Below are 11,932 nucleotides of genomic sequence, written 5' to 3' on the forward strand. Positions count from 1 at the left end.
AGCAGCCCCACGTTGCCCCTCAACAGCACCCTGCACACCCCCAGGATGGACAACTCCTGGGGACAGCAGCGAGGAGATGGGTTTTAGTACAATAAGTGTTTATTGTCTTTGCCCCGAGGGCACATAGAAACGAGGCAGGACCCCCACTCCTCCCAGTGGGAGTCCCAATGAGGTTAGTCCACATGCGCTGGGGAACAGCTCTCCTATGGTACCGTTACATCAAAACGTTAAAAGCCAAAAAACAAACAAACAAACAAAAAACAAACCAAAAAAACATTACAAACTTTCAGGTTACCAACAGCCAATAATGCTAGTCACGTGTAACAGACAGATGGAGTTAGGGGACAAAGGGATATGTACAGTTATCTTTAAAAGACACAGTGAGTCACTGCTATCAAGTAATACCCCAATGGGGCTCTGCCCAGGGACAGCCCTTGCTCTGCCACTGCACTGTTAGCTCACAGGGAGCTGGCAAAACAGGGAGGGGACAACCAGAACTGAAGCCCAGAGGTCCCAGGGCAGCCCACACCAAAATGAACAGCCACAAAGGGCCTCAATCAGCTCATGTTGGCTCCTCCTGGCTCTTTTGCTACACCCTGGCTTAGCACGGAGCCCTGGCAATGCAGACAAAGTGGCAGGGATGTGTCCCCTATTGCTACAGCCAGCTCCAGTCCTTAAAGCTCTCCAGGGAATTTGTGGCTACCCCAGAGCTGTCCTGCATGTAACAGGGGAACCTGCCCCAGGGAGCAGGACTGCCAAAAAGAGTCAACAAGCCAACATGCATTGCAGCAAATCCAAGCTGGAACAGAGGCAGCAAGCTGAGCCGCATCTCTGCCCTTCAGGTAACTTACAAAATGCAAAGCAAAAGAAAGGCAGCAGGGTCAAGACATCCCTATCCCACACCCCTTGGCATAGAGAAGGTGGTGGGGTCACTAGTGGTTGGTACTGCATTGCTATGGGATGAAGGAGCTCTTCTGGGACAACCTCAGCCCCAGGGTGTGCTCCAGTCAAAGGAACCCAGATACGGTCCCTGTCCGTGGCATAAAACCACCCCAAGCAGGTGCAGGTGGAAAGGGAGAGGTGAACAACCTCCAGCCTTCCAGGAGAGCTGCAGTCAGTCCAGGGAAGCATCCCATAAGGCAGGAAGACATGAGAGTGAGCAGAAGCTGCCAGGGAAGAGAGCGCACGGAGCATGGATCCCGCAGCCGGGGCTCATCTGCAGCCCCTCGCCCACCAAGGGGCTCTGGGTGTCTTTGGTTTCCATCAGTGGCTTTTTCTCCTCCCTCGAGCTGCAGGACGAGCTGCTAGGCTGGGAACTCGGTGTGCTGGGGCCGGAGGTGCTCATCGGTGACAGACAGGTAGGTGGCTCGCATGCTTGGGGAGTACTGCAGGAAAAGACAGGGTGAGCACAGCCAGAGCCCCCACAGCAAACACCCACATCCCTCCCAGCCCAGCATCACTGCTAGCATAGAGAAAGCCTGGGGATGAATGGGAAGATGGCTTCCTATCGGTATTAATCCCCATTAACCTGGGTCTCTCCAGCCTCTGCCCCAGCTGGAAGTTGGGAGAGTCCCCAGACAAAACCTCCAGCTTTGATAATGGAGCACAATTCAATTTCTGCAGCAGTTTGCTGGAGGGAGGAGCACCCTGACTTGGCATTAAGGAAGATTATTCTGAGTTTGTTATTTCGGACTACAAAAGTCCTTCCTTAGGGATCTGAATCCTGGTTAAATTCAACCATTCGGGGTGGGGAGAAGCACTCAAATTAATCCCTGTGTTCATCCCCCCCCCCAGGAGCAGCCCTCCAGCTGCGAGGGCCGTGCAATCGGATTAAAGCCTCCACGCTTTCACCTGATTGCAAAAAATGTCCCCAGCAGAGGAGAGCATGGGGACCTCAACCACCACAGCGGTGCCATGGCTGTCACCCTGTTCCCATGGCAGCCCCCCAGCAGCAGCCCTGCAAGGGGTGAGCTGGGATGGGGAGCAATGAGTCCTTGGGATGCAGGCATGGAAACAGATAGATACTGTTAGAAAAGGAGGGAGAAAAACTGTACAGAGAAGGGATGGGGATGGAGACCACTTCCAGCCCCCTGGCACGGGCAGGCTGCAAACCAAATGTGGCCCTGCCCCTCCCCAGCCTTCCACGCTCTGCCCAGGAACAAAGAAGTCCCAGAGGAGAAGGGATGGAGGAGCTACAAGGGTGGAAGTGAGGATAGGAGCCCAGGGAAAAGAAGTGGGGAGGATGAAGCAACTGAACTTACTCTTGATGGGCAACTTAGCTCCAAAATAATTGATGCAAAACAAAACAAAAAGAAATAAAATAAAGCAGGCATTAACAGGCAGGGTGGGTTTAAATAAACAGCAGAGGGGACGGGGGGAAGGGATGTGAACATGCACGGAATACTGCACAAAGTGTCCTTTGAAATTCTTGGGATGAGTAAAAAAAAAAAAAAAAAAAAAAAAAAAAGTAAAGCAGACAGAAAGAGAACTATTTTGGTCTCCTCCGAGCACGTGGTTGATGACCTCTCCCTGTAGCCCTCATGGGCTGCTGAGGAACTGGGTTAGTCAGATGGGGAACAGGCAGATCCGGCACAAGAGGAGGGGGCCCTGCCCCACTGCACAGCCCCACGGGGGCTCCCTGCACCCACCGCCCACAGTCACAAGAAGGATTTGGCCTCGGCTGCCCACCGTACCGTGGGAGGGGGGGAGCCCCTGCCGATCAGCGGCACGTTCTCATAGCGTGGGTTCCCTCCGAACAGCACCGCTTGGTTCCTGCAGGGAGAAAGGATGCTCAGTGGGGTAAAGCCCCCGGCGCATCATCCCCTGGGTGTGGGGAACCCCTGGGTGGGCTCACATGTACTCAGAGACTGGGGCATTGGAGATGGTCTGTGCCGGGGGGTGCAGGCTGCTCTGGCTGCCCAGGCTGCTGCTGTAGCTGCAGAAGCTGCGGAGCTGTCCTCGCACTGGGTGGTGGGCAGCGATGCGCCGTGCCTGCGGGTTGAAGGGATCCTCCTCATCGATGTCATCGTAGTCCTGGTCCCTGCAGGGGAGCGAGGTGCCTATTATCATCAGCCCCAGGAGCAAAAGGCAAGGGAGGGGTCCGCGCTGCCCCCACCTGCCTGCCAGGTGCCTCCAGGCACGCGCTGCAGCACAGACAATGGTGGAAAAGGAGGCGGCCACCAGCAGGGAGAAGAGCACCAGGTAGAGCAGCCCCTCCACGCCATCATAGCAGATGCCAATGAGAGCATCCAGGTAGTCCTGCAGCAATGGGATGGGGGTAGGGATGGAGGCTTGGGGGACCCTGGAGGCTGAGTGGCTGCGTCCTGGCCCCCCCTCACCTTGTGCAGACCACGGCAGTCCAGCAGGGCCGTGAGCTGATGCAGGCTGGTCTCTGAGGTGTTGAGCAGCTGCTGGACCCCCAGGAGGTCTTTCTGTGGAGAACAAAAGGGTGAGAACAGATGGGAACAGGGGGCCAAATCCCACTCCCACTCCCTCCACCCCATACCTCAGCCATTGGGAAGAGGGGCAGGGCAAACTGGATCAAGCCCTGGGTCTGCATCTGCATGGTGGTGAGCGAGCGCTGGAAGACGGTGAGAGCCTGCAAGAGGCAGCGGGGGGGTGGGGAGGGTCAGAGCTGGGTGGCCACCCCCCACCCCAAGCATCCCTTCCTCCTGTACCTGCTGGAAGGGACTGCTCAGGCTCTGCTCACAGTACAGGTAATAGTGAACAACCTCTGTAAAGTAAAACGGAGACGTCAGCGTGAGCACCACAGAGAGCAGCATAGGGAGAGTCAGAGCATGGAGCATGGCTCCCCTGAGACCCCCCCATCATGTTTTAGGGAGCACTAGGGCTCTCTACCTGCACTGATCTCGCTCTCTGTCTGGTTCATGATGAACTTATCTGGGGCCACACAGAAGTCACTGGTGCCCTATGGGGATGAGACAGAGCACAGTGGGGTTGGGACGGCGCTCAGCAGCCCCACAGCCACCCCACAGCCCCCACTCACCACTGCTGCTGCCGTGTCCACAGCCACGGAGCACCAGCTGAGGATGAGGGTCAGGAGCCCACAGCACAGCATCCTGCAGGGAGAGGGATGAGCACAACAGGATGGCACCACGGGGACAGCCCCATCCCAGCCCCGGGTGGGCACTCACATGGTGAGGAGGCAGCGGGAGTGTTTGGCCAGCCCCAGGCAGGCCAGCAGGCAGACGGTGAGAACAAGGATGAAGAAGAGGAGGTAGGACAGCCACCTGGATGCAGAGGAAGGGTTCCATCAGTGCATTCTCCCCAGCATCCCAGAGTGGGGAATGCTCAGAATTCTGTCCCATCTCACCGGTAGTACTCCACATAGCCGACGTTGGCAGCCAGAGCAGTCAGGTCGTCACTGACACCATGCCAGCTGGGCAGCCCTGAGAGCTGCAGCACGATGCTGCCTGCCAGCTGCTGCAGGAACTTGAGGGTCTGCAGGTAGTCAGCCCGTGCTGCCAGCACTTCTGTCAGCTGCTCCAGGTGCTGCTCCAGGGTCACCTGCAGCTGCTGCGTGGTGCTTGCCACCTGGGGACAAGGCACAGGGGGGGATCAGCATGGCTGGGGAGAGGCTTGGGGTTCCCCTGCAGTGCAGACAGGGTGAGAGCATGCCTGGCTGAGAAAAAGGTTCAAGGTGTCCTGCTGCCCCCTCCAGCCTTGGCCACCCCATGAATGAGAGTTAGTGTGGTGAGGGGTGGGGGAGGGGGATAACCCAACCTTTTGGGTAGATATCTGCATCCCCAAATCAAGGGATGCAGCAGGGAAGGGCAGCCGAGGCACAGCAGGGATGGCCCCGACACGGATAACATTGCACAAAGGCCCCATTCTGCAGGGCTGACGTCAGCCTCCTGTGCTCAGCTCAGCCCGGCTGCCCCAGGGGGCTCAGCCCAGCCCTGTGGCACAGCTGGGGAGGGTCCCTTGCAGCCCACCCTCCTGCAATGGGACCATCGGTCCCATTTCAGGCAGATTTTCAGTGCTTTCTGCCCTGGGAGACACTGGCTTTGCAAGGCAAAGCTACGAGTGTGCAGCAGAGCAGCACCCAGGGGCACAGAGAGGGCTGGGGAGGGGGGTCTTACAGCCCTACCAGTGTGTCGATGCCAGTCAGGGTGTGGTTGGCATTGTCCAGGGCGTAGAGCAGCTGGTACACCCCATCATTGGTCTCGCTGTTCCCATAGAAGCCAATACCAACAGCCGTGCTGGGGGCAGAGGGGACTCGGGTTAGAGAAAGGGGAAATGCTCACCCCAAGGCAGCCCGTAGCTTTGGGGATGGGGACAGTGCTGCAATGGGGACGTGCTCTGATTTGATGACCATGGCTTGGGGACACCCAGGGACAGCACTGCAATGGGACTGCGCTCTGGCTTGGTGATACCCAAGCCCAGAGCTGCTCCATGGGCTGGGCACTGGATCCTGCCAGACCCAGAGAGATCAAGGCAAAGCAGATTAGGGGAATGAGCTGGAAAACACCCACTGCTGACAAGAAGCACAGCGGGCAAAGCGGCTCCAAGCAGGGATGCTCCTGATCCCAGCACGTGCCTGCGGCCACACCAATAAAAATGACAAACACCAACCCATCGGCTCCAATTTGGTCTCAGCCCAAGATCCCGCTGCATTCAAAGCCCTTGAGGGCTGCGAGCACCACGTCCCTGTGCTCTGTCTTAGGACTGGGGAGAGATCATGGGACAGGTGCAGGGAGCTCAGCGGGGACATTTGCTGCGCAGCGCAGGCAGACAGTGAGCCTTTGTCTGCTGCGCGACGAAAGGGAACCGCGTGCTGCTCCTGGGGGCTCAAAGCAGGGGGGAAAACAAGAGAATGGGTGGACAGGGCAAAGTGCTGCTGCCCCTTGCCTAATTGCTCCGGCCACAATTAATGGCGGTCACAATCCACAATTAAGGGTGGCCACAATGAAGCGCGGCCGCTCCGGGCTGCCAGCTGGGTCACAGCACCGCCCGCCATCTGCCACGGGCTGGGATTAGTGACTGCTGGGATTAGTGGGAGGGTGGGAAAGGGATGGGGATGAGACCCCGGGGCTGTCCTGGTGTGGCGCGGGCAGGGAAGCAATGTGCAGCAGTGTGGGACGCGGTGGCAGCACCCCTCACCAGCAGACAAGCCCGGCGGTGACGGCCATCCAGGTGACACAGCAGGAGCGGGGCCGCTTGGCGTCGGGCTCCTGGTCCCGCTTGCAGCAGCAGAAGCAGATCAGGTAGATGGTGAGGAAGAGGAGGTTGATGCCCAGACAGACGGCGGACACCAAGCCGAAGAAAAGCAGCGACTGCGGAGGGAAAGGGGACGCCGCGCGGCTCGAACAGCGATTCGGGGAAGAGACGCTGGGGGGTGCTGGGTGGCGGGGCTTCCCACGGGACGGTCACAAGGGGAAAGAGGAAGCGGCGCCCGTTCGCGTCCCCGTTCCCGCGGCGCAGGGTGGGTGCGGAGCTGGGAAGGCATTGCCGCGTTCAGGCAGTGCCGGGATGCTCAGCGCAGGGACCGCACAGCGCTCCACCGGGGGAACTCGCACAGCGCTGCCCCGCGCCGGGATCCGCTGCAGCTGCGGTTCGGCGGTACCGGGAACCGGGGGTACCGGAGATACCGAGATTAACGGCGGGGCCCAAACGCGCCCTCCCCGGGAAGAAGTGCGCTTTGTGCCTGCAGCAGGAGGGGTGAAAGCGGTCACTGAAAGGAGCGCGTGTTTGTTTGTGTTGGTGCGCGAACCCACCCAGCGCGGAGCGCGCTCCCCGTTGCAGAACGAGCGTCGGGAGTGCGGAGGGATGAAGGACCCGAGCCCGGGGGAAGGGGGGCACGAAGCGCGGGGTCCGTACCTGCTGGTAGTCGGGGTCCCGCGGGTGGAAAGCGGCTGGCACGGGCTGCAGGCGCAGGCCGCGATGGGGCAGCCCGTGCAGCCAGGCCGCCCACCAGGGCGCCAGGTAATCGGCGCGGGCGGGCGGCATGGCGGGGCCGGGCCGGGGCCGCTGATGGCGGGGGGCAACGCGCCGCCACGCCGCGCTCCGCCCTCCAGGCCACGCCCCCTCAGAGTGACCACGCCCACTTGTGAGGCCACGCCCCCTCCTGGCCACGCCCCCTCCTGGCCACGCCCCCTCGCCGTGCGGCTCGCTGCCCAGTGCCGTGCGGCTCTTTGCTCCCCGCTATGGGGCCCCGGCGTTTCATCGAGATGTCAGCTGGATCACCGGCCTGCATCAGGCTCTGAGCGCCCTAATCGAGATGTAGGTATCTCCATTCTTTGTTGGAGGGTTGGACCAGGTTAAAGGTCCCTTCCTGCTCAAAGGGTTCCATGATTTCCTTGCATTGAAGTACTGCACCCATCGCCTTGCTGCTGTAGGAGCACTGCACCCCCTGGGCTTCCCGTTAAAAGGATCATTGAATCCTATCACTTTGCTCCCTTCATCAGGGAAGTGTACCCTAATGATACGAGGGTGCTGCATCCCATCAGTGCTAGAGGCATCACATCCCTCCATCTCCTGTAAGGCATTGCTGCTCACGTAAGCAAACTGTACCCTAATGGGATGACAGGGGGACACACCGTCACCCTCTTATAGGGCCACACACCAGGACTCTGTCACAAGGGCTGAGCTTGAGCTCAGACATCAGCAGCTGGGTATGCTCCCACCCAACCCGGTCACCCCATGGAGACTCCTGCTGCAGCAGTAACCCAAAACTGCTCCATCCCAACTGTCCCAGCAAACAGCAGCTGAGGACATGCTGGGCATCCCCCACATCCATTCTGGAAAGATACCAAATCTTGTACATCATCCTGCAGGGTTATGTTGATGAACACATCTACCTTCCACTCCACACTGCCACCACAAATCCCTGGCAAAATACCATTCCCTGCCAAGAAGTTTTACTCTTTATGGCTCTCCTCTCAAGCATGTGTTATTAATACCCACTGCTCCAGGTACAGCAAGCTGCACCTAAATCAGGAACGGGGTGAAAAAAAAAAGTGTCTGAGGATCATTTTCTCTACATCAAAAATCTTCCACTAGAAAACCATTTAGTTCCCCCGAGGCAGTGCATTGTAAAGGGCTGGGAGCTGGTCTGCAGCTGACCCTAAGCCCAGGCAGCGTGTGGGTGCTCCCAGCACAGCTCACGCTCACTGTGCCCCAGAAGACCTTCAGGGAACATTGCATCAGGGAAGGCGATGGGGAACCGCGGTAGGCTGCAGGCAAACCAGCCACTCTTTGTCAGCCTAAGAACCTCTGAGCTTTCCTGCAGCCCTGCTGGGAGGCTCACCCAGAATTAATGTTAGCAAAAGCTACAGCTGAGCAGTCTTCTGCTCTGGCATGCAGTCTCACCGGGCAGCTGCCAGCTGGATGGGCTGAAGAGGCCCAGCACTTAGGATGTGAAAGCAGATCATATGGCAGCTGACAAGACACTCCATTCACATGCACAGAGCAGCTGCCTCAGCCCCCTCGGGTGCCCCTCACTGCAAGCTCTGCTGGGGCACAGACTGAAACCAGCTCCTGAAGCACCAGGCTGTGAGCTGGCACACTGGGGTAGCCGGTCCAGGCCATGCATGGCAGAAGCCATTCCTTCTAGAGCAGTTACAGAAACACATATGGCTTCACCAAGGTGCTGTTTGGAAAGGACAAGTCTGACACCTGGAAACACTTCCAATTTTTATTGTAATAAATGTGGAGAAATCTAGGTGCAAACAGTTCATTTCAGCTCCTTCACAGCCAAACCTAGGGAGGAGAAAAAGACAAAAGTTTGAAACATGGTTCATCACCCTGTCTGGCCAGGAGAGAAGCATCTGCCCTTGTGCAGGAGACACGCAGCTGCAGCTTATTACAGGGTTTGCAGAGGGCCTGGAGCAGCTCCCCTTGCCTGCCAGCACAAGCTGCAGCTGTGCAAAGAGCAGTCAGAGCCCCACAGCTCCCCAGGCACTTATCAACACTTGGAAGTTTGAGCAGCATTTGCTCAGGCAACTAACAGACTGCACCTTCTGCCCCCCCTTCTATTCTGATCTCAGCTGTGCTCCAGCACAAGATCCCAGACTTGGGCTGGCCCCTGGGAGGTCCCCCTGGTGATACCTGGAGGCAGGGACTGTTTCAGCTTCTCTGCCTTCTCCTTGTCTGTGATGACCAAGGTGTAAAGGTACCGGCTGCAGCGCACCTTGAATTTCACATTGTCCTTGTTCTTCTTGATCTTGACAGCTGCAGGATTAACAACGGGTTAGTGGGACAGCAGCAACCCCACCTTTCCTTTTATGAACCATGTCCAGACAGGAGCATTTTCTGTGAAACCACAAATCCTACACATCCCAAAGGAAACGTGGAGATCTTTTTGTCTCATAGCAGATATTTACAACAAGTAGCATCAGAAGCGTACAGCATCTCAACAGAGCATAGAAGTGCACTGGACTTATTTTGTGTAATCCTCTGCATCTGAATAGCAGCACTGACCCTCGTAATGAGTCTTCTCAACTCTGCATGGCTGCAGGCAGTGCTTCATCTCCTCTCCAGCCATGCAGGGCTGTTTTATCTAAGCAGCTTGCTCAGAGCTGTGGTCAGTTGCTCTCCTTTCCCACTGCACATCCCATGCAGCTCAGTATAACAAGCAGTAGAGCTGCTGCAAAATCTAGAATGACTTGAAAGGTACTGAAATGCTTTGTAAGCAGCTGTCAGCAACTATAGTAACAGTGCACACTGAACTATCCCTCTCTCGCCCACACCGCTGAGTTAACAAAACATTTCCAGAATTAAAGCACCTCATCCCCATGACAGCTACATCCAAATACAGGAAAAAATAAAGGAAAACTGCTTGCACATTGTTAAATACCGAGACAAGACATTCCAGCTTTTCAATTATAATTGTCTTTGTATTCGCAACAATAGAAAACTTGAGTTTAAGCGTGATTCACTTGTCAGGTGTCGCAGAGCTTTAACAGAACGACATCTTTTAGCTTGTCAAAGATTTACTAAGTCACAGACAGGCTAATATTTGCAAATATCTTCCCACCAGTTGCAACTTGGGTTTGGCAAAAACACCCACGAGTGAACAGCAGCAGAAGAAACCCAAGTGAGTGAGCACCAAGCCCTGACCAGCTCATCCCTGGGATTGCACCTCCTCCCCTGCAGCTCCTCTGCAGCCAGGATGGCTTTGCTCAGCCAACGCTCAGTTGCAAATGCCACTGGTGTTGCATGCAAACACAGCCTCAGCCAGGAATCCCTCAGCACTTCCACAGCATGGAGCTGCTCGGCCTAATGGGCGACACAGGCCTGCAGCCCCACTCAGGAGGGGAACTGCTGAAGCACACCCTTACTCCTCTCCTAAAGCAGCTTCAGCACTTACACTTTGCATCCTTCCTCCTGGCTGTCAGCAGAAAGTCTTTGATCTCCTCAATCTTGCGAGGCTGAAAGATGAAACACAGTCAGCATAGACAAGGACAAGAGCTGATACTCACCCTATACTCTGTCTTTGGTGCAGCCACTCAGTTGGGCCTCAGCCCAGACCCCAAGCGCACCCCCAAAAACAGGAGCAGCTCTCCTCAAAACCTTCACCCACGATGAAGGGGAGAACCCCTCACTCTGCACACAGACCCAAAGAACAATGGAGATTCCTCTACTGGACCCCACAGCCGTAAGGAACGAGAGAACTTCCACTCACGGACCGAAAGAAGCCCCACAGCACGTCTGCGAGCCCCCCCCCCACTCCCCCACGAGCCCCCTCCTCACCATGACTCCGGGCCGGGCTCAGCTCGCTCCAACCTGCGGGAGGAACAGGCCAAGATGGCGTCAGAGCATCATCCTCACGGCCTCAACGGCCACCCCACGCCCGCCGCCCGCCATCAGCCCCCCCCGAGTCTCTGCCGCCCGCCCTGCACCCCCCGAGGCCGCCCAGCCCCACACGGCCTCGGATGGCGGCGGATACCACACAGCCCCACTCCGCGCTCACCGCTGCGGCTCTCGGCTACTGGGAGCGGAAAGGAGAGGACGCACTTCCGCTTCCGGGACGCCCCCTCAAGCCCCGCCCTTCGCAGCGCGGTACGGCGCGAGCGGAGGGACAAAAAGCAGAAGGAAGAACGCGGAGCGGCGCTGTGCTGAGTTGGTGGGTGCTGAACTCCGCGGTCTCTGCGGATCTTGTTGGCGGGTGCTGCTACGTTGTGGACAGAAGGGATGCCGTGGCCTCACGATCGGTGCTTGCTGAAGGAGCTCCGGCCCTACGGAGCCGCCCAGCCCCCTGGTTCCCAATCTGCAGCCCCGCGGCTCTCAGTCCCCGGCCCGCCCCGAGAGCTGAGTGCAATGCAGCCTCCTGGCCACAAGGGGGAGCCGTAGCCATGCGCAAAATCCTCCAAACCGACCCAAATCCGCGCTCCTCCTCGGGGTCGGGCGGTCCGTCCCACCGCCCCCGGTGATTCGGGGCTGCTTCAGGCAGGGGCGGCGCAGCCCCGGGTCGGGAGGTGCCGCAAATTAACGGGAGAAGCAGCGGGAGCTGAGATCTCTCCGCTTGTGCACGCACGAAGGTGGCCCTGAGCTCCCCTGGGCGGACCGCGGTGGGTGTGAGCTCACACGAGCGTGCACAGCTGCGTGTGGTGGGTGGGCTGTGCTCCCTCCTTGCCCCGCATCACCACCTCCGCCCCACGCCATCACCCGCAGCGCTGCAATGGGGTGCGGCTGCGGTTAATGTTGTCTTTGCATTGCGTTAACGGTGACGAGGTGACCCTCCGTGCTGCGTCCTGCATGAACACGCGGCGGGGGGCTGTGCGCGCTGGGGACGATGGCAGCTCCGTCCTTCTGACAGCTGCAGGGATGCTGGCAGCGCCCCGGAGTGATGCGATGGGGGTTACAGGGAAGAAGGAGACACTGGGAGATCACAGCTCCGCCCAGAGACAAAGTGGGGGCAATTCCACCCTCCTCCCTACGCCCCTAAAAATGAGTTTTGTAATTGTTTGAT

At 58.0% G+C, this 11,932-nt stretch overlaps 2 protein-coding genes across 4 annotated transcripts; both read right to left on the bottom strand.

Moving 5' to 3' along the window:
* Nucleotides 1–62: 62 nt before the first annotated feature.
* On the bottom strand, nt 63–7,018 carry TTYH2 (tweety family member 2). Of its 2 annotated transcripts, XM_031598875.2 has the most exons (14): nt 6,841–7,018; nt 6,124–6,296; nt 5,111–5,222; nt 4,334–4,554; nt 4,155–4,250; nt 4,007–4,079; nt 3,859–3,928; nt 3,678–3,733; nt 3,506–3,598; nt 3,339–3,431; nt 3,116–3,258; nt 2,855–3,040; nt 2,694–2,772; nt 63–1,385 (listed from the first exon to the last, which is right to left on the bottom strand). In XM_031598875.2, exons 1-14 carry the CDS (start codon nt 6,967–6,969, stop codon nt 1,305–1,307), a joined length of 1,605 nt encoding a protein of 534 aa, XP_031454735.1. In that variant the 5' UTR covers nt 6,970–7,018; the 3' UTR covers nt 63–1,304. The 2 variants fall into 2 exon arrangements, with proteins under 2 accessions (XP_031454735.1, XP_031454736.1); XM_031598876.2 differs by lacking the exon at nt 6,124–6,296 and having other exon boundaries at nt 65–1,385; nt 6,841–6,972.
* Nucleotides 7,019–8,642: 1,624 nt separating this feature from the next.
* RPL38 (ribosomal protein L38) lies at nt 8,643–11,039 on the bottom strand. 2 transcript variants are annotated; one of them, XM_031598871.2, is made up of 5 exons: nt 10,934–11,039; nt 10,714–10,746; nt 10,331–10,391; nt 9,070–9,192; nt 8,643–8,721 (listed from the first exon to the last, which is right to left on the bottom strand). In XM_031598871.2, exons 2-5 carry the CDS (start codon nt 10,714–10,716, stop codon nt 8,696–8,698), a joined length of 213 nt encoding a protein of 70 aa, XP_031454731.1. In that variant the 5' UTR covers nt 10,717–10,746; nt 10,934–11,039; the 3' UTR covers nt 8,643–8,695. The 2 variants fall into 2 exon arrangements, with proteins under 2 accessions (XP_031454731.1, XP_031454732.1); XM_031598872.2 differs by lacking the exon at nt 10,934–11,039 and adding an exon at nt 10,863–10,887.
* Between the last annotated feature and the right edge of the window lie 893 nt (nt 11,040–11,932).

This window comes from Phasianus colchicus, chromosome 20 (assembly GCF_987193195.1).
Source record: "Phasianus colchicus chromosome 20, bPhaCol1.hap1.1, whole genome shotgun sequence".
NCBI lineage: Eukaryota > Metazoa > Chordata > Aves > Galliformes > Phasianidae > Phasianus > Phasianus colchicus.

Coding starts and splice junctions, on each gene's coding strand:
- TTYH2 (XM_031598875.2), bottom strand. CDS start 6,969: ATGCCGCCCGCCCGCGCCGATTACCTGGCGCCCTGGTGGGCGGCCTGG. Junction 4,251..4,333: donor GGCTATGTGGAGTACTACCG/GTGAGATGGGAC, acceptor CTCTGCATCCAG/GTGGCTGTCCTACCTCCTCT. Junction 1,386..2,693: donor GGGGCTCCCCCCCTCCCACG/GTACGGTGGGCA, acceptor CTTTTCCTGCAG/TACTCCCCAAGCATGCGAGC.
- RPL38 (XM_031598871.2), bottom strand. Junction 9,193..10,330: donor CAGGAGGAAGGATGCAAAGT/GTAAGTGCTGAA, acceptor TTAATCCTGCAG/CTGTCAAGATCAAGAAGAAC. Junction 8,722..9,069: donor GAAACAGTCCCTGCCTCCAG/GTATCACCAGGG, acceptor TCTCCTCCCTAG/GTTTGGCTGTGAAGGAGCTG.